Here is a 27,739-nt window from a genome sequence, read left to right as displayed (position 1 = left end):
AATAAGTCATAAAATTCTTGCAGAAAGTAGGATGCTAGATTCTATCACTGAGACAAATAGTACAAAGACCCAGGGTATAAATATCTAAATGCAGAAAAGAGCTGGAATTTCTCAGTGACTGCTCTTCTGGAGTCTCCAGGGCATGTTTGCTATGGTTTCCTGACTAGAGAAACAAGCTTAAAAAATGAGCACATTAAGGAGTAATTTGTTTGAAAGTTCAGGAAGTTTGTGAGTGGGAGGAGGGGGTAGGCAAAAGTGACCTTTAAGCAGGAGCTGGACATTATTACATTTGTCATTTGTTTCCTTTCACCTTTAGGATGTTCACCATGGTAACGGTACACAGCAAGCCTTTTATAATGACCCCAAAGTGCTTTATATTTCCCTCCACCGTTATGATGAAGGAAACTTCTTCCCTGGTAGTGGAGCCCCAGACGAGGTTGGTTGCATTTCTTGTCGGCCTCTTTTATCGTTCTGGTCTAATTGCATTGCATGATTATTCTTAATTAGCTCATTCTTCGCTGTTGCACTTTAAATTGCTGCGGATTGCAAAATTGTCCACCGGGACTATGTCCCAGTACAGACCAAGTGCACGGCCCCAACCAGTGCTTGTCAAGCATAGTCTGACTGATTTTGGCATATTCTTTGATGTTGATTTCAAAGCTATTTTATCCAAAAATATATATTTGCATTCTTTGTGTCGTCCTGTTTTCAGGTTGGAAGCGGCCCTGGTGAAGGCTTCAATGTGAATATCGCCTGGACAGGTGGTCTTGATCCCCCTATGGGAGATGTGGAATACCTTACAGCTTTCAGGTGTGTTCCCACCTGTAGTAATATTTGGTCAAGTTCAGAGCTAATGTATTCTTTTAAATAGCTTCACACAGAGATCGTTGGAAAAGTGTGCAAGATTTAAACTCAAATCAAATGTACACACATGGGTAAGTGGGTGAGGGGCGGAGCAAGGGGGCGATTTTAACTTTTCTACCTACTGGGAATGGGGAAATCTGGTCACATGTGGGGAACCTGAAAGACAGTGTTTCGCCACACTCTCTGGAGATTTAATTTCACAGCATACATGAGCTGTTACTTACAGGTTCCCAACCCACAAATCAACATGATTGGAAGGCCAAGTCTGGCTTCCAGCTAAGTGGGAGCATTAGGAAGAGACCGCAGAACCCAGTAGATTTGAGCCTGACCCAGAGCGCGTAAAGGGTTCCAATTCATAATCGGGGTGGGGGAAGTGGTGGCGGGGGTGGGGGTGGGGGGGGGGGGGGCATTGGGCAGGGGTGTTGGGATGGAAGGCCAGTGGTGGTGGAGTGGGGGAGGCATTGCAGTAGTGGGGGAAGTGGAGAGAGGCCAGTCATCTTGGAGTTGGGGTGGGAAGATTGGAGGCCGCAGCAGAGTGGATGTCAAGGAGACATTGGATCATTTGGGAATGGGGTATCTAATTGCAGGAAAGTTGGCAAGTCAAGGTATTGAATCAAAAAGGTAAGAGGAATGGCATTTATCTCCTTGACCGAGCAGTCTTCGCTGTCCTGTACCTTCTGGTTTTCCCAGGATTTCAGACACCTGGATAGCCCAGAGTTAGGTTCGATATAATGGATAAATATGAATATAAGAGGCAAGCAACTTCATTATAATCTTTAAATTGCCAGCTCTCCTCCAGGGAGCAAGTAAGTTGTCCCTGCTTACCACTTCCCTCCCAGCTCGTTTAAACTGTAAATTGGTGGATTGGAAATAGGTTGAGGTTGGGATTCAGATATTTAACACTTCAATCTCCCATCTGACCCAAACCCACCAGGTATTTGGGTGCTGAATTTTCCCCCTTGATTTCAATAATGGCAGTTTCCTACACGTGACTGCCTCCCTTGTTTCTCAATATCCAGAACTCTATTCCATACTTAAAATGTGGATAAGAAGAGCATTGTACAGTTTGATCACTATTCTGTCTGACCAACATTTTTCTGATTTGGCTATGTAATTCAATGTCCTATTGCCTTTGTTGATTGCTGCACAGTTGTCTGTGTCGAGTCCAGGCCTCTGTTAACTTCATAGAATAGAATCATAGAATTCCTACAGTGCAGAAGGAGGCTATTCAACCCATAGAGTCTGCACCGACCCTCTGAAAATACGCCCTATGTAGACCCACTGCCCCGCCCTATCCCCGCAACCCCACCGAACCCGCACACTAAGGGGCACTTTAACATGGTCAATCCACCTAACCTGCAGTTCTTTGGACTGTGGAGCGAAACCAGAGCATCCGGAGGAAACCCACACAGACACAAGAAGAAAGTGCAAACTCCACACAATCAGTTATCCAAGGGTCGAATTGAATCCGGGTCTCTGACGCTGTGAGGAAACAGTGCTAACCACTGTGCCACCATGCTGTCTTTGGCTATTTAAACACATTCAGGTAGCACTTGAGTTGCTCATTATCTGTCTATGTTCAACACTTTCCACTGAGCTGCATTAAATTGTATCTGCCTTTATGTGCCTCTCCTATATTTTATTTAGCTCATTCAGCATTTTCTGATCTTCCCCTTCAATTCCAACATTCCTCCTACTTTGGTATAATTAGTAAATTTAACTAATTTGCATTGGGTTTCAGAATACAACTCATTGATGTAAATTGGAAACAGAGTTGGTTCTACTACAGAGTCCCTGGGCATCCCTTTCAATTTTTACCCCTCCCCCAACCCCACCCCAGCCTCCAACCCTGACATTCTCTTTCAAGCCAGCACCTATTGTTTCCGAAATTTCAAACAGCTTTTTATTCACACATGTGTTTTGCTCTGAATCTCTAGAGTTTTGCGTTTAATTAGCAATCTTTCATGTGGAACTTTATCAAATGTGTTTTGGAAGAATGAATATATACTGTTGCAGGGTTTACCACAGTTGACTTGGGTTGTTGCTTCATTGAATTAATCAAAAAGGTCAGACAGGCGCAATCTTCCCAGTCAAGATGTCTTATTGAGTATTGTTTATTCTGGACTTTTGTCTCAAAAATTAAAAACTAGTTTGTGTGGTCTCAGACACAATCTGCATAATATGTACAGGACCTCTGAAAAAGCATACTGGATCGCAGTACAACACTCAGTTCAACACATTGTAAACCTTGGCTAGTTTCTCCATTCCCCATCGCGTTGGGCGGGTCCGACGAGGGGAGTGGGAAATATCGCAAGAAGGCCAAAGCAAATTTTCACGACGACATCAAACCAAGAAGCGATAGTCTTCTCTCTCTGTCAGTGACAGTCCACATTTCCTGACCTTCAATGTCCGGAACATCTTCATAAGAAATTAGCATATCATTATCAAGCACAGTGACACAGTGGTTAGCATGGCTGCCTCATGGCGCCGAGGACCCTGGTTCGATCCTGGTCTCGTGTCACTCTCCGGGTGGAGTTTGCCCATTCTCCCTGTGTCTACGTGGGTCACACCTCCACAACCCAAAGATGTGCAGTGTCGGTGGATTGGCCACGCTAAATCACGCTTAATTGGAAAAAAATAATTATCAAGCTCATATTCTGAAATCAAACCCCACGCCAAAACATCCATCCATGGCAGTCTCAGACTGGTCTCAGAAGGCGTGTACCTGACAAGCAGTACTTCCAGGGAAACCCAGAGGTGAGTTCAGCACTCACATGGGAGAGGATAGTGCTTGAGTAGTGCCAGCTTGATACCAGGATAGTGCCAATGGAGGGCCATGGAGCTGCCAGCAGGTGCCAGGGAGGGGAGTGCACTTAAGTGAAGATTGTATCCTGGTTTGCAAGCTGTGCATTGGGGCAGCCATTAAAAAAAGCAACCGGATCATCGAGTGTCTGATTTGATGGCAAGTTGGGAGGTTCAGAGACCACCTGCCAGCAATAGGTCGTGGAACCCGTGACTTCAAACGTGATTTTCCTAGATGCTGCACTATGTGGTCTTAATATGGTGAAGAAAGCTGCCTTTGCCATCGGCAGCTTCAACATCACTTTTCCTGCCCGACATGGGCCTTTGACCATATCAACGAAAATCCCAGCCATTGTCTAATATCATAATGTTGCTAAGCACCGATCTTCCTCCTCCGTAACATAAAGCTACCTGCAGGTGAAACAAATTAAAGGTCTGAATGGTGGTTAGTAAGGATATTGAATGATAAATTCTAATGGGAACAGTGATATTTTATTTCAAAATATAGCCAGGTTGTTGTATTATATTTAACAAAGAAACTACTTGAGAGAATATGTTGCAAGCAGTATTTTGTTTTGAATGATTGAGTGAGATGCTATTTAAATCATTTGGGTGTGTCATATAGCCTGTTCACATTCTCCCAGTCGAACTATTTTCTCTGTTTTACCGCCACAGAACTTATCATTATCTCGGAACTGTTCGGAAGTTGAAAAATGTTACATGAGATACATAAGATAAAGTAAGAAAGCCTTATTATGGGAATTAGTCACCAGTGCTCTGTTTACTCCAATACTCACCCAAACACTTGAATAATTGGCGTCCTTTGATCAACTATCATGATAATATGTTAAACAGTGCATTGAATCTCAGAATTATGTGTTTTCACATATACATTTTAGAACCTTGTTGTGAAGGAATAAACTAAGCAACAACATTTATGATTAAACATTATGCATATATGGTGCTTTTAAAGCAGAGGTGGATTGTCACCAATTTATTTTCCAGTAACTTCAGCAAAGGTGGTTGAAGGTTTATTTCATTTTTGTGCATGTTGGCATTTAAATAATTCTGATAATTCAAGTGGTATATATGTTAAGGTTATAATTCCACTGAAACATTATTGCAGATGTGCTATATAACTCTCTGACTGTAACCACATTGCAACAGATGTGCTCTATAACTCTCTGACCACCATGTGAAGGGAATATTCCTTAACATTAATGCTCATCCTGACTCTGTCAGAGAGTGCGGCCATAATAGTGATTTTCTTCCTGATGTAGGTTAAATTCTATGAATATCTCTGGAATATAAAGCTATTTTCAGTGATGTGACTATGACAACTATCATTGATTATTGTAAAACCCATCTGGTTCACTGATATCCTTTAGGGAAGGAAATCTGCCACCCTTACCCAGTCTGGCCTACATGTGACTTCAGGCCTACAACAATGTGGTTACCTCTTAAATGCCCTCTGAAAAGGCCTAACAAGCAACTCAGCTCAAGTGCATTTAAGGACAGAAAACAAGTTCTGGCCTTGTCAGCGATACCCACATCTCATGAAAGAATAAAGAACAAGAATCACTTTACCTTAAGACTACTGAAGCATTGTCTATATTATCATCAACTTGAGGATCAATTTGTTGAATGGTGTCCTTGGCATTTTCCCAGCTCCATTTTTGTAACCTACAGACAATATAAATCCTCTCCAAAATCCTGTCTTACACAAGTTTCTTCCATCACCCATGTCCCTGCCAAATCTCCATTCGTTGCCAGTGTCCCATCAAATCAATTTCATGATTTTATAGAATTTAGAGTGCAGACGGAAGCCATTCGGCCCATCGAGTCTGCACCAGCTCTTGGAAAGAGCACCCCACCACAGGTCAACACCTCCATCGTATCCCCATAACCCAGTAACCCCACCCAAAACTGAGGGCAATTTTGGACACTATGGGCAATTTATCATGGCCAATCCACCTAACCTGCACATCTTTGGACTGTGGGAGGAACCGGAGCACCCGGAAGAAACTCACACACACACGGGGAGGATGTGCAGACTCCGCACACAGTGACCCAAGCCGGAATCGAACCTAGGACCCTGGAGCTGTGAAGCAATTGTGCTATCCACAATGCTACCATGCTGCCCCTGATGATGATGATGGACCTCATCTTCTTTCTGAAGTCTGCCCAAGGGCCACTTCAATCGATTATAGGATATTGTTTCCAGCAAGATGACCCTCCACCCTGGGTTGAAAATTAAGTGTGCTTTATAATGGCCATTCAATCCACTTTGTCAATATAACCATCCAGGCAGTGAAAATGAAAATTGACACTGACAGATCACATTTCAGTGTGCGCATTGACAGCACTGAATAACTCTTTGGGTACATTGTGCACTTAGCACTGCAGGACAATGCTTTCACTTTCAACCAGTTAATGCTGCCAATAATTTTAATCTTCTTCTAATCAGGTTTGACATCTTATTGGATGTTCTTATGTTAATGTAGAATAAATTATCAGTAGAAGGGGTTTGCATACTTGCCCCCTATTCCAACCGAATGAATGGTTGGAATTTGCAGAGGGAACGTTGTCCTCAGGGCCTATACCGTGTTCCGCTTTCAAGCTACCATTGTTTTCAATGTGAAAGTGAATTTAAAGGAGAAATTTCAATAAACTTGAATCTACCAAAAGGCATATCAGATCCTGATTTTTATTTGAGCAAATTGACTCTGCAAACTTTTTGAGTTTTGATCAGTTCATTGCAATTGGGAATCCTGATTAGAAAATGGAGCCAGAAAACTGAGTTAGCGCCAGGTGGCAGACCCATCCCCAGTGTCCGCTCCCTAGCCACTGTCCAGAATGAGCAATCAGCCCTGGCACCAACAGGAACATGCAAAGTGCTATTCACTCCCTTTCCCCTCTTATTTAATGCTCCGACCCGAACAACAGGAAATCCACCAGCAGAGCTTTGCTTTAGATATGGCCAAGCACAGCCCTGGCATGGTGGTCCCTAAGGGGGGTCAAGGGTGCCATTTCATAGCTAATATGCTCCTCTGTTGCTGCCACGCTGCAGAGGGGCCCCGCAAGGGTCAGGGATTGGCAGGGCTTGGGCTGTGGTTCTGGTTCAGGAATTGACCCCTGGACCCTCTCATGGGATGGGAGTCCCTTGTCTGGACTGCCTCTTCCAGCCCTGGCAACCCAAAGATCACCCTTGGCATCGTTATCTCAGGAAGTTCTCAACTCAACAGCATCCTCCTGATCTGTCTTTTTGAACTCTGAAGTGCCTTCCTCACCCTGAACTGCTCTATCTGACAGCTGAAGAGCAGTCCAGGCAGCTCAATGAAGCATCACTGCAAGGAACGTTTTCCCTTCCCTAAATCTGCTCCCTCAGACAAATACCTTTAAAACTGCATCTTTTTGAAGTGTTAAAGGAATCTTTGAAAGCCCGCAACACTTGAAAAGGTCTCAAATCACGTGCTACCCTTAATGAATGCTGAGCATCCATTCAATTTCACAGAGCAGTACCTTTCACTATCCTGTGATTGACATCCCAATAGTCCAGGCTCAGCTGTGAGAGGATTTGTTTATTTATAGTTCCCTTCACACTTGAATGCATCTCAAGTGTGATGCTAACCACAATGTTTATAAATACTCTTGCTATGATTGGTAGCTCCACACCACATCAAGGCAGTTAAGTGGTTTCATTTCTATTTTTCTAACAGCGGAAAGCACTTAGCTGACTTGATGGGAGGAGTTGTCAATCGTAGCAAGAGTGTTTATAAACATTGTGGGGGGGGGGGGCATGTCCCTGGATGCTAGGATCGGGCTGCCCACTGAAAACAGAGGCCCAATACCTGCATTTGGATGGGAACTGGCATGCTCTCTGCTTTGCATAAATTTGCATGGCAAAGGAGGACTGTAATTCGCACCTGGGTACCACACCCAGTGCAAGCCAAGATCACTCCCGATTCTCTGCAGGAGGAAGCAGCTGAACTCCAGAATGGAGAATTCTGGCCTTGATTTTACCTCCGGGCATAAATGTGGGCCGGGATTCTCCAAGCCCCCGCCGGCTCAGAGAATCGGACATGACGCTGAGACGGCCCGCTGCCGACACCGTGCCGGTCATTGGCCCCTGCGGCGATTCTCCGCGGTCGACCAGCCAAGTTCCTGCCTGCGTGGTTCTAAAATGGTTCCACCCAGCAGGAGCTTGGACCCACGGCCGTGGGAGCCATCCTGGTTGGGAGAGGGGGGGGGCGGGGGGATCAGATTCCACGGGTGGCGTCCACGACGGCCAGGCCCGCGATCGGCGGTCACCAGTCGACGTCGCGTGCGATCTGGGCAGGTCCTACCTTCTTCTGCGCCAGCCCGCTGTGTGGCTCCACCATGTTGCGCGATACCGGTGTGCTGCAAGCGGCCGCTGCGTGCATGCGCGGACCTGCAGCGAGCAGTGCAGGGCCGTGTACGACAGCTGGTGCAGCGCAGAGCACTCCAGCAGTGTGCAGCCCCCTTGTGGGCAACAGAATTGCTGGGCCAAGAGGCCCGTTGACGCCGGCGTGAAACACTCCGGTGTTTACGCTGGTGTCAACACTTAGCCGCGTTTTTAGCGAATCACGGGCGTGAAGTGTGGGGGCCATTATGAAATTGAAAGCACCAATGATGGCATTGCCATTATGACTGGGCTCTTTAGAATCCTGGGTCTCACAACCAGATTTTGAAACTGATTTCCAACCATACCTGGCAAGAATGAAAGGAATTCTGCAGGTATGAGTGAGATCTCAAATACCAGGAGGCTGCTGCAGGGAATCCAAGGAAACAGACCCCACCACAAAAGCAAATGATGAGGTGCAGTAAAGAGGTGGGCAACACGATCAAAGGAGGGAATCTGGATGGCAGGGAAAAAACATGGTTTCCTTTAGGGTCAATCCTGTTCCGAGTCTACAAAGATGATTTTCTTTTATTAATTCACTGAGTGTGGACGCCATTGGTTTTGCCCAGCATTTGTTGTTCATCCCTATTTGCCTTTGAGCTGAGTGTCTTTCTAGGCTATTTCAGGGTGCAGTTGCAAGTCAATCACAGTGCTGTAGGTCTGGAGACACACGTAGGCCAGATTGAGTAAAGAAGGTAGACATTAATGAACCATCTGGGTTTTTATGACAATTGATGGTAGTTTCATGGTTGCCATCACTGAGACTAGCTTTAAATTCCAGATTTATTACAGTAATTAAATTTAAATGCCAGCACTTGCCATGATGGGATCTGAACCCACGTCCCTGGATCATTCACTTGGGCTTCGTCATTACTAGGCTAGTGACAAAATGATAAATTCTATGATCTATCACCACTATGCCACTGTCTCCCCTCTAACGCAATAAAGTGGGAAGTGATATATTTTGATATAAGGGGCGGTAATATAAAAGAAGAATAAAAGTCTAATGGGAGTACCGGTGCACATATGGTTAAAGTTGGCAGGGCTGGTGGAGGAAGTTATTAAAAAAGTATACAGGATTCTGTGTATATAAATTGAGGCATCGAGTACAAGCAAAGAAATCATGATGAACCTGTAAACACTGGTTCGACCTCAACTGGAGTATTTTTTTTCAATTCTATGCACAACACTTTAGGGAGGGTGTACGTGCTTTAGAGAGGGTGCAGAAAAGATTTATGAAAATGGTTCCAGGGATAAGGGACTTTAGTCATGTGGATAGATTGAAGAAACTGAGGTTGTTCTGCTTGGAGAAGAGAGTCATGACCCTTCACATCTCATTTACGTTGGGCAGGCAGGGTTAAATGCAAGCCTTACAAAATTAGACAGCCTCAGAATCTGTACAATTAATCAGGAGTTCTGCATTAAGAATAAATATGAATTTCAAAATATGAACAATTGGTCCTTCATGATTATACTGTGTGAATCGACTGTAAAAATAACTAGTTAAGGATGTTTTATATGGTAAACAATAAAATTCATGAAAATAATAAGGAAAATTATGTGGACAAACATTATTATCATATTTAATTATCAGAGGCAGGGGGTAAGTGTTTTAATTAGCAGGACCTCGGGACATTGAATGACTACAGGCTTTCTTAAACAACCACACAAACATACTGACTCGCTGCCCGCCAGCCTTAGGGTCAGGCCTGAGATGAAAAAGATAAGATAATTGGCTCTAATAAAATCCAGAAGTTTGGAGCTTTCTTTGGGCAGAGCGTGTGGAAGTGAGCTTAATTCAAACCAGTTCAACTCTGAGCCCACTCCTGTGACTTTGATATCGTTTGAAGTTATAAAAGTGTTTGGTGCACCATTAGCCTGCTGGGCTCAGCCTCCTTGGTTACCTTAATTACCAGACTTTACAGCCGACTTTACTGCACAGGAAAGGAGCCATTATATGTTTCATCAACATTGGCTGTTTTCAGATTTTAGGAAAAGCAAGGCTAAAGGTCACCATGGAAAAAGGCAGGGGGATAAATGAACTGGTTGAAACCTTCTTAAAAAAACTCTGAACAAAAATTTATTGCAACCTTATACTTTCAAGTATTTTGTGGGCCGCACAAAACAACTTCACATGATAGAGCACTTCATGAGAGTTATATCAACGCTACATATTGCCAGCCGTTCATGAACTTCACCTTCCAACTTTAATTTCTGAATGCTCTCGTCAGCATACACCTGATTTCTTCATTAGTGGGTTATTTTAGTTTATCTGTTCATGCTCACGAACATGGACGGATCCCACCCTTTGCTGCTTTCTGACAACATATGACCACTCTGCTGGATTAGCCACACTTTGTCCTTTCTGCTCTCAACTAATGAATTGTTACCCACTGCTATGGAAGTTTTCTCATTATTGTAAGTATTTGAACTGTGTCAAAGCAGTGCTGAGGCAGAGTGTTAGTTTTTTTGTAATATCAACATGGAAGATAAATCTAACAGAATTTGTTAGCAGCATACAATCCACCAACCAGATTTTTCTTTGCACGCTACACCGAGATGAGACTTAATGCTCAGGTGTAAAAGAGAAATATCCACCCGTGCTCAGTATATATAGCTGATTCATTGTCATTGATCAAGGGGGCATTCTACTGACCTCGCCAATGTCCACCTGCGTCTGGAATACGGTCCTCAGTGACCGGGACATGCTCTAAAGCGCCTCAGCAATTCCCACCTGAGACTGGAAAATGCTATGCTGCACCTTGGAGAGTTCCGCCTGCATCATGGACATGTCCCCCCAGCGACTCGGACATCACTGACTGAGCAGTGCCTTTGACACCACCACTCATGGTGCTGACGTCGTGCTCCAGGTTCTCCACTGCGGTCACCACCCGAGCAGTGATAACCTTGGTGCCACGCATTGCCGGTGCAATCTCCTGCGCCCATAGCCTTTGGGACACCTTCAATTGGCAATGGATCTACTGGACTGTCGCTAACATGCCCCTCTGAATTTCATGGCCATATCCTATCGGATGCATCAACTCTGGGATAGCCTGGCCCAGACGATCAGCATCTGACTGCGTCTCAGCTGGGTCTGCGGTCCAGTAGACGTCTGACTGCTGTCTCCGCTGGACGTTCCTGTCTCCACCTGATGTGCACCTGCAACTCTGTACTGCTCACCAGGTTGTGCCCCAGAAGCCTGTCCATTAATTTTGTCCACCGAGGTACGTGTCTCTGTGCTTTTGAAGGGTGGAGATGATAGTCGTGACGCACAATGCTGACATCCTTGGACCTCTTCTCTGAGGTGTTCTCATGGGAGATGGGGGGAGTGGGGGGGGGGATTTGGGTGGTTGGGACACCAGGTGGGCCGCCACCATCAGATGGAGGTCCTGTGGGAGAATGGACATGTGGTCAGTGGGAGGGAAGGATCATCACCCTGGCATGAACAACTCACGTGTGACAGATCATCTGGGTGGGTGCCGGTGGATACTCACCTCTGCGTTGCAGGGTAATCTCGATGTCAGGGATCGATCTGTCCTCCGTCATCCCGCAACCCCCAGGGCCCGTTTCTCGTAGGGGGTGAGGTCTGTGATGTCCGGCACCCTGCTGCCTATCTAGGTCCTTTTCCGCCTGTTCTGGGCCAACTACACTTGGGGGGACACAGAGGGGGCATCGTGAGCTGTACGCTTCATGCTTCGTGAGTGGCGGTGGGGCATGGTGGGGTACAGGTGGGTGGACCACTGCTTGGCATGGGTGAAGTGTGCTGGTGGATGCAAGGGTGTGATGTGGTACGAGTGTGTATTATGCTGGGGGCTGGAGCTGTCAGGCACAGGGTCGTTGGAGGGGGCCTCGGGGGTAGCAGGTGGGCTTGGTGCCAGGGGACCAATGCCAACTCACCTGAGCGACCCGGTGTAGGTCATTGAGTTTCTTGCAACACTGGGTGGCAGTCCTCCTGGTGACACTCCCCAGGCTGAGGCCACTAGCATTGCCTACCAGGCGGCACTGGCTGCTCTGTGGCTGACCTTCCAAGCCCCTTGGGGAAGTGGGTATGTCATCTAAACTTGACCGCGTCCATCAGTCTGGCCAGTTTGGCATACCCGAATTGTGGAGATGGCCAAGGTGGTGGCATGGCTACATGCTGTCTGGGGTTTCTTCTGCAGGATTGATTTAATTGCTGCTCCCCCTCGTTAGCGGGGAGATGGTGGGCATTGTCCTGGTGAATCAGTCGGTAGGATTGCCTTTTCTGACATGAAGCCCATGGGCATGATTAAGTGCCCTAATTAACATTAGATACCGTGACAGCCTCGCCGTGTCAGCTGTCGGCAAACACCCGTCACTTCCTGCTCGCTGCCGCATTTACAAACTTCTCCATTAGATCGCACCCTGAATCTGTTATAGCATTGGAGAAAAATTCTGTGGATGCTACTCTCTAATGTCCACCATAACTTTGGCATACCTGTTGTTTTCCTGGTGGTTTTCAAAGCTTTTTGTTTCCAAAGTAAGACCGTGTGAGCATTCCAGTGAAATTACATTCCCATGAACACTGTTTGCATTATTTTCTAATGCTTTATTGAGCTACATTTAATGCTGGCACCAGTGGCCTTGATGGCAAGCCAGAAAGCTAGGGGGCAACCGTGCCCCTGCCATTCATGAGAAACAGCTCCATCCCTCTTTAAACTTTGGCTTATTAGCCCTTCGGAGATCATCCCCCTCAGAGAACTGCCAGCCAATCAGAGATAAGCAGCTCCACATTGCCAGCAGAGCCATAAAGAGCATTGGCCACTGGCAAAACTTCAGATAGGCTAAAGTGCAGCTTTTCAGCAATAGAGCCAGACCTCCAGGGATCAGGCAGGTCCTGGGTGACAGGGTTGAGGGAGTGGGGAGGGGGAGGCATGTTGAACAGGGAAGTGGGAGAAGGTGGACATGATGAGGTGAAACTGTCCATTGACAGCAGGGACCTGGAAATGACACATACCACCGCCTTCACAGACCACCATCCTGCAGTGACAAAAGACGTTATTGTCATGGAAGATTTTCAGCAAATTTATTATTGGAGGAATGATAAGGGTGGGGGAAGGCTTGGGTGATTTGAGGGTCCCAGGATGGAAGCATGAATTGATTGTCGGATTTTCTCCTTCACTAATGTCTTCCTGATATAACAATGTTTGCTGGAGTTGATCCCGCGGAGGCTGCCCTCGTGTTGTTTGTAGGGACTGAGGTGGGCAGATGCCATAGAAGGCAGCAACGACAACGCAGGCTGGAGGGGGCATCCCATGTGCAGGGGACTGCCACACCCCTGAAAACCCGGCCATCCATTAGGCTAAGGAGGGATCCAGAAGGGGAGGCCAGAGATGGCCCAAGGTATACAGGCACCGTTGGTCATTGAATGAGTTGACAGACACCATGTGCCGCAGAAGACTGAGTCTCAACAAAGAGGCAATACGGCACCTGTGTCACATCCTCACGGATTTGGGACCCCATGGAGGAGGACACCTGCTCCTGCTGGCCGTGGAGGTTATTACATCCCTCAACTTCTATGCCACTGGGTCAAGCGGGGAGCTGTGTGGCATATCACAGTCACCTGCCCACAGCTGTATTCAGCAGGTGATGAATTCCCTGCATTCCTGGGCATCACCTTCGTTCTGTACTGGGCCCATCAAGATGCTTGGGCTACAGGATTTGCGGCCATCCCAGGTTGCCCCAGGTCCAGGGAGTGATCCATGGCTCTCATGTTGCCCTGCGAGCACTGGCGCATCAAGAAGACCCTATTTCATCAGGAAGGGGTTCCACTCCCTGAATATGCAGACCATCTCAAAATCATGCACGCATGTGCCCGTTACCCTGGGAGCGTGCATGACAGCTACATCCTGGGGCACCTGGAGATCCCCAGTGTCTTTGAGGACCAGCCCAGGATAACAGGTTGGCTGGTGGGGCTCAAGGGACATAGTTGATGATGCCGGTGCGGAGGCCTGAGGCAGAGGTGGAGACCCAAGGCAATGAGGTCCATGATGCCACCCATGCTGTCATTGAGTGGTGCATCGGGCTGCGCAAGATGCGGTTCCGATGCCTTCTACACTCTGGCGGTGTCTTGCAGTACACTCCCTAGAGGGTCTCCCACTTTGTGATGGTCTGCTGTGCCTCCACACTCTCGCACAGAAATGGGGCGACATGCTGGAGGAGAAGGGGGATCAGGAGGAGGTGGAGGGACGTGCAACCTCACCTGAAGAGGAGGATTAGGTAGTTCTGGAGGACAAGCCTGAGGAGTAACCGGGGGATGGAGGACACACAGCAGCAAGGGTCCAATATACCAGGAGGACTAGGGAAGCCTTCTTCACCTCAGATTCTCCAGGAAGAGGCTGTGTCCATCAGCTCAACCATTCCCCCAATTTCCCTCCCTGCCCCCAATTCCCTCCTTCCCTCCCTATCGCCTTTCCCCCTAATTCCCTCCCTCCCCATTCCCCTCCCTCCAATTTCCTTCCTGCAATCCCAGCCCTCCGTTTACCTCCCTCCCCTATTCCCCGACCCCCCCCCCCCCCCCCCTCCCACATCACACTGGCGCCTCCCTGACCACCGTGTTCCTCCCTCCAAGGGTCTGTGAAACATCTATGGGGCTGGTTTAGTACAGGGCTAAAGAGCTGGCTTTTAAAGCAGACCAAGGCATGCCAGCAGCACAGTTCAATTCCCGTACCAGCCTCCCCGAACAGGCACCGGAATGTGGCGACTAGGGGCTTTTCACAGTAACTTCATTTGAAGCCCACTTGTGAAAATAAGTGATTTTCATTTCATTTCATTTCAGGGTGATGAGCTTGTGTTAACACTGTCAGCGAGTGATGATAACTCGCTATGAGGAAACCTCTGGTCCTCCTCAGTTTCTGTTAAAGTCTTTCTGCTGACTGCACGCTCACACCCATCCTCTGAATGGGGGCTTTAGTGGGTGCTTTTGATCTTGGACTGAGCCCAGGGCAGGGAGTGGAGGAGCCGAGAGCATCAGGGGGCAGGGGTGTGGACAGGCCCAATGTGAAGATTAATGTGATGGAGGCTTCATAGATATGAGCTGTGACCTGTTTTAACAGTGAACATCTCACTGAAAGATTTCCATTCGGCCTAGCTGCAGAGTGACATCCAAAATGCCCACTATCCTTGATCTTCCTTGGTGTACTGCTACATTTAGGTGTGACCCCAGGATGCCCTTGCCGGATGTCCATGGAGGGCCTGCAGCTGGTCGGCTACAGGCCATCTTACCGGTGTCATTGGCATTACCATGACATCCTGTCCTGCCTGCTGCCCTTGAGATGTGCCAGTGTCAAAAGGGGGGATTCGGAAGAAATGGAAACTGCGATCGTCTCTTTGGTGACAGGACCTGGCTTAGTCTCTAGGGCCTCCTCTTCCCAGATGCTGCCATGGAGCCCTGGTGACTCCATGGGATGGAGGGGCAGCTTGAGCGAGCTCAATAGGCCTCTGAGTCATCTCCCATTTATTTTATGGCTCCGAATTGTCTGCACCATGGTGTTGACATCCTCAGCGATGCTCCTCAGTGACTGGGACATGCTTTGCAGTGCCTCGGTAATATGGACCTGCATTTGGAACACATCCCTCAACGGTTTGGGACATGATGTCAAAGTTCTCAGCCATGGCAGTGACAGACTGAGCCATGCCTGGTTACCACTATTCAAGATGCAGACGCTGTGATCCAGTTTTTCTACTGCGCTCACTACCCTATCAGTGTTGGCTTCGGTGTCATGCATTGTCGGCACCATATCCTGTGCCTGCAGCCTTTGGAGCTCCTCAAATCAGTCTTGCAATTGCTGGAATGTCACTGACACACCCTCCTGAATGTCATGGCTGTGTCCTATCATCTGCATCAGCTCTGGAAGGACCTTGTTTGGAGGCTCAAGATCTGACTGGGATCCTGCTGTGTCCTGACCTCTGAAGGCTGTCTCCCTTGAACGATCCTGCCTCCACCTGATGTGCATCAGAAACTGTGTGGTGCTCACCAGTTGTGCCCCTGAAGCCTGTTCATTAACATTGCCAACATAGGTGTGTGTCTTTGCGCTGGTGGAAGTTGCGGGTGACAGCTGTGATGCCTTGCGAGTTCTCTCCTCGGAGCTCTCATCTGAGCCGTTCTTTTGGTGGCGAGGGTGCATAGGCCAACTACGCTATCAGTGAGTGCTCTCTCTTCGGACAGCCCTGTGATTTCCAAGGTCAGTTCCTCATAGAGAGTGAGGACTTGAATCTCTGGGATTCCTCCCCCTGCTTTAGCTCTTTTCTGTTTATTGTGGGCTATCTTCACCAGCGGGGGAAAAGAGAGGACATTGTGAACCGCACGCTTAATTGATCAGGGGGGTCTGTCGCTGGAGGCATGTATGGGCATCGTAATTGGACATGAAGAGGTTATGCTGGTGGTGCCAGGGGTGTCTGAGGAACAAGCATGAAGATCGGATGTAGGGAGGATGCGAGTTGTCAGCCAGTTGATTGGGAGAGGAGGGGGTGTTTGGGAATTTGAGGGGTGGCATATGGAACTGGTGCCAAGAGAGAGGAAGTAACTTACCCTTACCGTTCATTGGCAGTTGTTGGTCTTCTTCTGACATTGTTCAGCAGTCCTTCTTGTCATGCTGCTCACACTGGCAGCCATAGCTACTGCCTCCAAAGCAACATTGCTGACCATGGTGTTGGTCCTCCAACCTTCTCGGGGAAACAGTGTACCCCACCTCTTATCCACAGGGTTGAGAAGCCCTGTGAGGTTGCCGTGCTCAATGCGCGGAGCATGTATGCGCGCTGCCAAGCGTGTGTGTTGACTGGGAGTGAGTAGTGAGGGAACGCTTAAAAGCAGCTCCTCTTGTTAGCAGTGACCTGCTGAGGGATAGTTTGGGCAAATCAGCCAGTGAGGGAGCCAGCAATGTCGATAATCTTGTAGGGGCTCATTTTTGGCACTAAGTGCCATTGAATACTGGCTGCAATCTTACCAATGCGACCGTCATTAAACTCCCCGTCAAACGAGCCCAAAACTGAACTTTAACTTGAGTCTGCTGTGCTGCACCCATAGTTTTAGGTGGGTTTCTGTGCCTGGAAGGTATCTATAGTTAGATTCATGCTGGACATAGGTGTTTGTGGTGTGGAGGTTGGTCTTAGTTCCAACTGGGATTCTATTGTGATAGAGAGTGTTATGGCATGATGAATAAACATAGTTACTTTGCAATTAGAGGCCATTGTAAGAGAATGAAAAACTAACTATCCTTTGTTCTTTAATTTAAGCTGGAAACTACAGCAGTTGTAGACAGGCAACCAGAGGGGTGGGGGGGGGGGGTATCTCTTAGCTTTGCTAGAAGAAAAGCCATAAAATGGAACAATAGTTTAAAAAATGCAAGTGTCAGAAATCTAAAGGACAGCTACTTAAGGAAACTATAGAAGTGAAGAGGAGTTTCCTGGGAGCTTGAAGTTAAAGGAGCAAAGAGATACTGAGAGCAGAACAGGGTCCTGTTCATTTCAAGTTCCATAACTGTAAAATAGCTGATTAGAGAGAAGTGGTTCTAAGTTTTGTGATATCCTACTACCGTTTGTGAGACATTAATTTAAATAATTGTGGAGCAATTGGTGGTTGGATATCGGAATTTGTGTGTGCAAAAGCAGTAAAGATAGAGAAATCCCAGGTATAAAACCTGGAGTAGATTTGCTGGTGGAAATGGAGTGAAAGCTCTGATCAAAATAATCCTTTGAAAAATATGGTGTGGATTTTGGAATGCAAACCACTGATGCCAACCATGGTTATAAGAGAATGTATTACAGTATGTTTTGGGAATGGAATTTGGAAACGCTCATAAGGAGGGATTCTGAGGAAGAAAATCCACAAATACTAACTACAGAGCAGAGTGTATAGTTGACCACAGGCAATTGATGTGCCTTAATGTGTGCCAAGAGACCGTTGTAGCTTCAAATGTACTGTGATCTATGATAATCTTAAAACCTGTATGTAATTGATAACCTGGGGAGGAATTAAAGGAGTATTGTATTATAATCCATTTTTCAATGTTTATTTTTTTTTCTTGTTGTTAAAACTAATTAGCTGTCCTGTGACTCTGTTCCTCCAAATGTTATTTAAAAAAGTAAATGTTATGGTCGTTTGAGCCAGATTTGCATTCTGGGATCTTCCCGTTAGCCATGAGTGCAACAATGCCATAGTGCTGCACTGCTCCTGATGCACTGTTTGTCACTGTGCCCGAGCAGACCAGTTCCTGCCCTCTATCTGCATACCAAGCTGGTCTTCATGGTTAGCACTGTGCTGTTGGAACCATGGTCACTCAGCTGGACCCTGACAAGGCTGCGTGAAAAGCTCACAAACAAGGGGATCAATGAAATACTGCATAATTTATTGGAAGAGGATGCATGAAGACTCCAGAAATGGTGGTCAGAGGTCCAGGTGGGGCATGGACCCCTCGCAGGTGATGCCGTGCTTGAATCAAGGTGGGGAGTGTGCTTGAATCAAGGAACAGACTTCTTCTTGAGGTTACTAGCTTTTTTCCTGTGGGTTACTGACATCCTGCAAGACCTGTGAAGACAGGTGTGCTGACGAGAGTAATTTGAGTGCTTTGGGATGGTATTTAAATATGGTGCCAGGACCTTTGAACCCATCAGCTGCTGGCCTGCCACGTAACTCAGAGGGGGACATAATAGTGCATCGCAGAATCTGGCATGGGATCCTGCCATTTTGCCAGCAGGAAAGTCAGCGCCGGAAATGCCCACCACCACATTTAGCACGATAGCACAGTGGTTTGTACTGTTGCTACACAGCTCCAGGGTCCCAGATTCCGGATTGGGTAACTGTCTGTGCAAAGCCCTCAAGTGCTGTTTGGGCTTCGTTTCATATTACGGCCAGTGGGTCCCCAATTATGCCGACAAAGCCCGTCCCCTCATCCGATCAGCCACTTTTCCCCTGTCGATGGGGGCCCGCCAGGCCTTTAGCCGCATCAAAGCAGACATTGCAAAGGCCACGATGCGTGCTATCAATGGGTCCCTCCCCTTCCAAGTCGAGAGCGACGCGTCTGATGTAGCTCTGGCAGTCACCCTCAATCAAGCAGGCAGACCCGTGGCCTTCTTCTCCCGTACCCTCCACGCTTCCAAAATCTGACACTCCTCGGTCGAGAAGGAAGCACAGGCCATAGTCGAAGTTGTGCGACATTGGAGGCACTATCTGGCCAGCAGGAGGTTCATCCTCCTCACAGACCAACGGTCAGTGGCCTTCATGTTTGACAACGCACAGAGGGGCAAGATAAAAAAACGACAAGATCTTGCGGTGGAGGATAGAACTGTCCACCTACAACTACGACATCTTGTATCGTCCTGGGAAGCTAAATGAGCCGCCCGATGCCCTGTCCCGTGGCACCTGTGCCAACTCACAAATGGACCGCCTCCGAACCCTCCACGTGGACCTCTGCGACCTGGGGGTCACCCGCTTTTTCCATTTTATAAAGACCTGCAACCTGCCCTACTCCATTGAGGAGGTCAGGACAGTGACCAGGGAATGTCACATCTGCGCGGAGTGGAAGCCGCACTTCTATGGCCCCGAACAAACGCATCTTATAAAGGCTTCCCGCCCCTTTGAACGTCTCAGCATGGACTTCAAAGAACCCCTCCCCTCCAACAACCGCAATACATACTTCCTCAACGTGATTGACAAGTACTCCCACTTCCCCTTCGCCATCCCCTGCCCCGACATGACCACCACCACCATCATTAAAGCCCGACACACCATTTTCTTCCTGTTCGGATTCCCCGCTTACACTCACAGCGATAGGGGGGTCCTCCTTCATGAGTGACGAGCTGCGTCAATTCCTGCTCAGCAGGGGCATCGCCTCCAGCAGGACGACCAGTTATAACCCCTGGGGTAACGGACAGGTCGAGAGGGAGAACGGTACGGTCTGGAAGACCGTCCTGCTGGCCCTGCGGTCCAGAAATCTCCCAGTCTCCTACTGGCAAGAGGTCCTCCCAGACGCCCTCCATTCTATCCGGTCACTCCTCAGTACCTCCACTAACCAAACGCTTCACGAACGCCTTCTTGTTTTTCCCAAGAAGTCTTCCTCAGGGACCCCCGGGCCCATCCTGCTCCAGAAGCATGTGCGGTGCACAAGTCGGACCCGTTGGTCGAAAGAGTCCAGCTACTCCACACAAACCCGCAATACGCATATGTGGAGTATCCCGGCGGCCGACAGGACACGGTCTCCCTCCGGGACCTGGCACCCGCCAGATCCCGGCCACCCCCCCCGGCGCCAGCATCCCCCAACCCCCCCCAACCCCAACTGCCCCCAGCAGGCGCCCCCTCCCCGGCCCCACCGACACCTACACACCCGCGGCCTAGCGAACAGGACGACCCTCCCCCGGCCTGGCCCCCGCTAGCTCCGTCTAGGGGTACGGATGCAAGAACAGGATCATCGCTCCCGGAGTCACGGACGACCACCGCTCCAACGTCGTCGGCACAGCTACGCAGGTCGAACAGGACATCCAAGGCACCCAATCGGCTGATCGAATCCATGTGACCTGCTGATGGACTCTTGTTTTTTTTGTCTGTTCTCCATTTGTTTCCCCCCCAGTATTTTTTCCACACTGTACATAGTTTTGTTTGTATTTTTTACATAATTGTGGGCCATTGGGCAGCCATCAATGCAATGGTACGACTTAACATCTCTAGTCATACTACCAGTCTCTCAAGTACTCACGGGACACGCACCCCCCCCTCCATGTCCGCGTTTCCCGTACCCACCCCCGGTTCCTTTTTCAACAGTGGGTGAATGTGGTAGTATGACTAGGGGTATTACGGTACCTGGAAGTGAGCTGCCATTGGTGCAGAGGACTCGCTGCCCACTGGCCCAGGTATGTCATGTGCCTCTCAGCAGATTGGCTGAGAGGTAGGTAGCTCCGCCTACGAGGCAGGGTATAAGAACCCGTGTTCCCCTGCAGGCTGCCATTCTTCTGTACGTCTGCTGCCGGGTACACTTCTTGTGTATCAAAGCCTATCGTTCGGACTTTATCTACGTTTCGTGTCCATTGATTGTGCATCAGCCCTTTTTTCCCATTTCTTTTGGGAAGACCCCTTTCTTTCAAGAAACTATCTTGTCATAGCAGCAAATCTCAGTCGTGTGGAAGGGATGGTGTGTAATTAAGTCTGTATTCCATCATCTGACTGCCTGTCTGTGCTGGGAAATATGAGCACAGGGGCTGCTAAAGGAGCGGAGGCTGCCACCGAGTGTAACAGTAGTCTCGCCTCCCTACCTATCCCAATCCCTGGAAACTGCGAGGATGCCGCTCCCTGATTGCCCACCCATTGTAGTGCTCACAAACTGAGTGAACAGCTTCAGGGATCAGGAGCCTCCTCATCCTGATTGCTGGGTTGCTCTTCTGCTGATTCCCAGTCCTTTCGTCAATGGGAATGAGATAGTCTCACCCCACTTTGGCTGATATAGACTTGAATTACACTTCAGAGTTTATGTGGATGTGAAGCTGCAACCACTTCACACTAAACACTAACAATGTGATTTAACCAATCTGACACATTTTAAGATTACTATCTGGCTCAGGACTAAACGTAAATACTGCTCTAAGCACAGGCCTATTATCACATTTCTTTCCACCACCAAACTTTAAGAGAGGGACAATTTCCTTTTTCATGAATATCATTTCGATCAGGATGCTTTATTGAAAACATTTAGCTGGAATTGCAACAGGACCAGTGGAATTTTCCCACACTGTATGGTGTATTAAGTATTCTCTAGTGTCAAGAATGCCATTCTTTTTTTAGGTAGGCATTTGCTCGCGTGGACCTAATTCATTATATTTCCCCCCCCCCTCCAAAAAAACTTTGATTCCACATGCTGTGGAAAAATTTTGATGGAAAAGAAGTTAGTTTTTATGAGGCAAGACTTTAATGAACACTTCACACGAGAGTTCAAAGTACCTGATTGCAGCAATTTGTGTTCAGCCTACGCATGGATTTGTTTGAATTTACGTTTCGCATTGCACTGGAAGCCATTGTGTAATTAGTCACAATGATGTTAGCATCCAGAAATTGGAGATAATTGCCTAAACATAGTTGAAACTTTCAAGAGAAGCCTGGCTTTTCGTTTCTGGAACTAAGCTGACTTTCCCATTCTGGCATTTGTTAGCACTTATTTCATTACGAGTTCATCTACTAAGTTTGGACTTGGCAGTTTGGCACTAGATCTGAAAATATACTAAAGTTTTGCATTTTTCTTTTTATTTCTTTTCAGCTCATTAACAACATACCATTGGGCAGTTGCTCCAATAATATTTCATTTTTTTTATTGAATGGCTACATCTTTCTGAATTCTTCTTCTTGTTTTAGTCATCGTCTCGCTTCCCGCGTTTGCGAATCGCATGTCATTTATTTAGAATTTATTTTCTAATTGTATTATTGTGGGGCATGAGATTCCATAGCGGAGAAAATAGCACAATGAAACTACTGACATTTTTCCGTGTTTCCCTTAAGAAGGAAAGAGACTTGCATTTGCATAGCACCTTGTATGGACACAGGAAATCCCAGAGTGCTTTGTTTCTGAAGGGGCTCTTGTGACATGCTGAGTCGCATTCCTACCTCTGAGCTAGAAGCTCTGGATTTGAAACCCACTCCAGGACTTGAACGTAGCCAAATGGGCTGAATATCAACCTGTAAATTCTTCCAGTGTGTCTATGGCAGGCGGTGAAAACAGGGCTAGTCTCCTGGTCAGTTAGAGCCTATAGAAGGCAACAGTAAACCATTGCGGCACCTTACCAGGAACCGTACAGCAGCACATGGAAATCCATTTGGTCACCAATGTCCTCTTAGGGCATGGCACCTGAAGAGACAGAGAAGTGCTTTGGAAGTGCTGTAATGTTTACATGACACAAGTGATGTTGGTAGGGATACAATTTTATCAGGATATTGGGGAGAACGTTCCTGCTCTTCCTCAAAATAGGGGCCAGAATTCTTCAGCCCTTACGCTTCACTTTTTCCGCTGCCAGCACATCCCTGCCCATGGGTTTCCCAGTGGCATGGAGTCGTTTCAATGGGAAACTCCATTGACAAGCAGTGGGCGTATAGGATGCCGCCACCAGTGAACGGCACTCCGCCGAGAAACACTCAGATGGGGGACCGAAGAATCCAGCTCAGGATCTTTTATGTCCACAAGAGAAGATTGACAGGGCTAAAATACAGCATCCTAGGTAGCACAGCACTACCTCAGTACTGCACCTCAGTCTAAATTTTGTGCACAAAGCTGGAATTGTACTCACCCTTTGAGGTAATCCGGGACAAGGGTGGCATATTAAAATGGCAGTTCAAAGCATCAGGAGCAAAGCCACAGTCAGGGAAATTCCTAGAAGCAGGAGTAGCAGTGATTCAACCCCTCATTGGCTGGAGGTGGGCAGCCCATTAATCCAATTAGTTTATAGGCAAAATACTGCAGATGCTGGAAATCTGAAATAAAACCAGAAAATGTTGGAAATGTGAACAGTTCAGGTAGCATCTGTGAAGAGAAAACAGAGTTAACCTTTCCATTTCAGGGACTTGAAAATTTAAAACTGCTTTCACTTCAATTAATTGCCATGTTAGAAGCTATTTTACACCTCGCCGGTGACCATCATGCTATCTGGAGATCAGATGGCTCATGCAGGGTCCCCACAAATTTCCCGACTCGACTGTGGAGCATGGACTCTTCTGATTGCCAGGCACTGCCTGCCTGGCTCTGGCACAGAAAAACAAGTTTCAATTTAGATGCGAACTGCCTCTTTTTTTTACATGGCAACCTCACCAGTGGCCATCTCTACCTTTGCAGCTGTAGAGTTGTGACCCCCAGTGACTGGCTCGGAAACCCAGAGAGGCGGGCTGCCATCCTTAACTGGATGGCAGCCCTGGTCGCGGCCTCTTAATTGGCTGCTACTGTTAAAACTGTCTCTGAGGTCCTGCAGCCACAAGGGTGTGCTCAGCTCACACATTTCAACCCAACACTTGCTGGTCAAATCCCATCCAGGTTTCTTAGGTGTGACTTGAACCTACAACCATTGTCTTCCAGTCAATAATGCTACCACTAATGCCAATACAATGAATAACTGATATAGTAGTACAGTTTGCTGTACACAGCATCTATGATATAATAGCTCTTTCCTTTGCCGGATATGTGCTGTCAGCTCGTTGCTATTACACAAGCACACAGGACATAATATGCATTTTGCAATCAAGCTATCAAGTGCTACTATGTGTCAGAACATACATAGGCTTATGCTACATAATTGCCCCTGTATCAAGTTGACTTCAGCCAGTGCGTTTGGACACAGTGGCTGGGTGGAAGGGTAAAGGTACGGCTTGCAATGCAGCATCAAGGAGTTTTCCTAAGGGATCTGTTGGAAAATTGGAATGTATCTAAACGATGAAAGAACCTCTCAAGCCCTAGATATTGCACGCATCACCTTAGGACGTAGTTCATACTCCAAAGCAACAAATTAAATTCAAATCCCATTTATTAAATGGAACGCCTCGGGCTGGATTCTTCGTCAGCATGATCCTCCGTTTCGCCAGCCGCGCATTCACGGCTGTGGATTTCCCAACGGAATAGGGGTGCCCACAATGCGAAACCCCATTGGCCGGCATACTGGGACGGAGAATCCCGCTGCCAACGGGGACGGGCCGCACCAGAAAACAGGTGCAGCGGGACAGAGAATCCTGCCCCTCATCTATAGAGCACTGTGCTGTCCGTACAACATTTGTGCAATGTAAAGCAACACAAGGTCTAGAAAGAAAAAATATAATTAACTAATAAAATACATGCAAATTTTCTGCCAATCACTGACAAGTTTTTGGTGGTTCACCAAACGGAGAATTTAGTCAGAAGCTTTGTGAGGGGTATATGCTTCCCATTTCACATTGGACACATCTGGCGACCTGTTCACATATGGCATGGTGCACATGAATTAAATTTAAATAAGGGAAATATGGGCCATTGCCATATATCCTGTCCATTGATTACTGTACACAAGCATTCATTAGGCCCAGCCACTCTGCAACCATTGGACAGTGGAAGCGCTGGAACAACTTTTATAACTCATAAGACCTGTGCAGGTGCTCACAGAGCACTGCCTCACAGACTCAATGGGCAGAACTTTCCCATCCGAGACTAAGTTTAATGGTGGGGGTGGTGCGAGGAGTGTTTCCCATGGCAGAGGCCGATGGGAAACATGCCATATCATCTGTCGCTGGTGTAATTAGTTTTGCATTTGGGTTTTATGTGCCATTTTCTGTAGTAGGGTGGGCTTGACGGCACATGTCTCACCGCCATACTCGGGTGCCATATTGAAATGTCACCTGGCATCACTGACCCACAATTGAACAATGAAGATGGACCTCCTCAATGACACTGAAGCTAGAAGATCCATCTGACAGAATCTTCGCCCAACCACCGCCTCTCTTCAGTTCTGTAGAAGGGTCATAAGTATTCAAAATGTTGACTCTTTCTCTCTCCACACACCCTGCCAGACCCTCAGAGTTTTCTCTTTTGATTTCAGCTTTCCAGCATCGCAGTGTCCGTTTATATTTCTAATCTACTTGGAGCATTTATGGCCTGAGAATTCCCAGGATGACCTGCAGACTTGTCAGGCAATGTTGCCAATCAGAAGCACCAGCAGACTGACCAAAAATGTCAAAATATTTTAACTGTTGAAGTGTTAGATCTTCCCAAAGTTTCAGTTAAACCTCACTCTGCGAATTTCTTTTGGCATTCTCCAATCTAGGGGTTTTGAGAAGCTTCTCTTTAAACATCAGGGGCGGGATTCTCTGATCCTGAGGCTAAATGTTGACGCTGTCCTAAATGCCGTCGCGTTTCACGACGCTGTCAACATGCCCTCAGGAGCAGCGATGATGACCCCTACAGGGGGCCAACATGGCACTGGAGCGACCCACGCTGCTCCAGCTGCCGATGCGGGAGTCCAATGGGCGGCGCGGATCTGCTCATGCGCAATGGGTCCCTTCTCCGCGCCGGCCTCGATGCCACATGGTGTAGGGCTACAGGGGCTGGTGCAGAGCAAATGATGCCGATTCTCCGAGAATCACGGACTGGCGTCGGGGCGGCGTCACGCGATTCGCGCCCAGCCCGGCAATTCTCTGGCCCAGCGTGGGCTGAGAGAATCCCTGCCAATGTTCTTTGCAATGTCACTCATCTGGAAGACTTTGGTGCTTTATTTACACCTGTGTGTAATGTCAACCAAACAGGCCCACATTGGTACAATTGCTGCCAATTTTCACAGATCACACAGTCTAAGATGGAGGACAGAGTACTAACCAATAAATTGAGGTGCTGTGTTTCAAAGAGTGTCATGTTCCCAGTGGCTGGTAAGCATACAAATTACCACAGTGCTTTTTGGAGGGCAAAGATTCAATCAGGCCGGTGTGGAGATTGCTACCAACAATTAATCTGTGCTCTATCTAGACCCCTTGATTTGTCACTGGAGCTGGATACACCTAAATTGTTACAGAGCCCGGTGAGGAGAGATGACTGGTTCAGTCTTTTTTCAACCCACCTTCTGCTGGTAGCAACAAAGGTTTAATATAACAAGGTTCCTTTTTCCTTGGACACCTAAGACCCAATAACTATGCCCCTGCTGTTAACACTTAGCCAGCTGCCAGCCTTGCAAGGCTGACTGCTTTCCCCTTCGGTGAAAAGCAGCAGTCTTCCACCAGTCCAGTTTTTGTCAACTGTATAGTAACAGGTAAAGGGACATGCAATACAGACCCTTCAGGCGAACCTGCTTCAGCAAATTTCTCCTATACAAGCCAGGAACCCCAACAGCAGTCAGTACGCTGCCTGATTGGGATTCAATCCCTATTGGGTTCCCGGAAATGGCCATGGCTGCATTGCCATTGGTTCTCTAGCCATTTGACAGGTCCACCTCTGCGATCATTAAATTCCGGCTTTTGTTTCAGGATGATGATGATCGCTCCATGGCTCTCATTTTAGGTGCATTGTCCACATGTGGTCGGATGGCGGAGAGGAGTCATAAGCCAGGAGTAAAGCAGGTATGCTGTGATAGTCAGCGGCCAACCTCTAGTTCTTTGTGTTGGGCCTGAAGATGACTGGCATGACAAATTTGTGCAGATTCATAAGACCATAAGACATAGAAAAAGAATTAGGCTACTCGACCCATCGAGTCTGCACTGCCATTCAATCATGGCCGATATTTTTCTCATCCCCATTCTCTTGCCTTCTCCCCATAACCCCTGATCCCCTTATTAATCAAGAGCCTATCTATCTCTGTCTTAAAGACAATCAGTGATTTGCCCTCCATAGCCTTCTGCGGCAAAGAGTTCCACAGAATCACCACCCTACTGCTGAAGAAATTTCTCCTCAACTCTGTTTAAAAGGAGTGTCCCTTTAGTCTGAGATTCATTGTGTCCTCTGGTTCCAGATTTTCCTACAATTGGAAACATCCTCTCCACATCCACACTATCCAGGCCTCACAGTATCCTGTAAGTTTCAAGAAGACCCCCCTCATCCTTCTGAACTCCAAAAAGTACAGACCCAGAGTCCTCAACAGTTCCTCATACGACAAGCTCTTCATTCCAGGGATCATTCTTGTGAACCTCCTCTGGACCCAAGACCAGCACATCCTTCCTTAGAT

The 27,739-nt window shown here is 47.6% G+C and overlaps 1 protein-coding gene across 1 annotated transcript in view; it reads left to right on the top strand.

The window, feature by feature from the left end:
* LOC119966162 (histone deacetylase 9-like) overlaps nt 1-27,739 on the top strand; it is a 1,160,486-nt gene that overhangs the window by 969,405 nt on the left and 163,342 nt on the right. Inside the window, exons 22-23 of the mRNA XM_038797463.1 lie at nt 317-436; nt 713-810. Of these exons, the coding sequence (XP_038653391.1) occupies nt 317-436; nt 713-810 (218 nt within the window). The remainder of the gene's footprint in view (nt 1-316; nt 437-712; nt 811-27,739) is intronic.

The sequence above is a fragment of the Scyliorhinus canicula genome, chromosome 5 (assembly GCF_902713615.1).
Source record: "Scyliorhinus canicula chromosome 5, sScyCan1.1, whole genome shotgun sequence".
Classification (NCBI taxonomy): Eukaryota; Metazoa; Chordata; class Chondrichthyes; order Carcharhiniformes; family Scyliorhinidae; genus Scyliorhinus; species Scyliorhinus canicula.
This window is presented reverse-complemented; position numbering and strand designations above follow the sequence as displayed.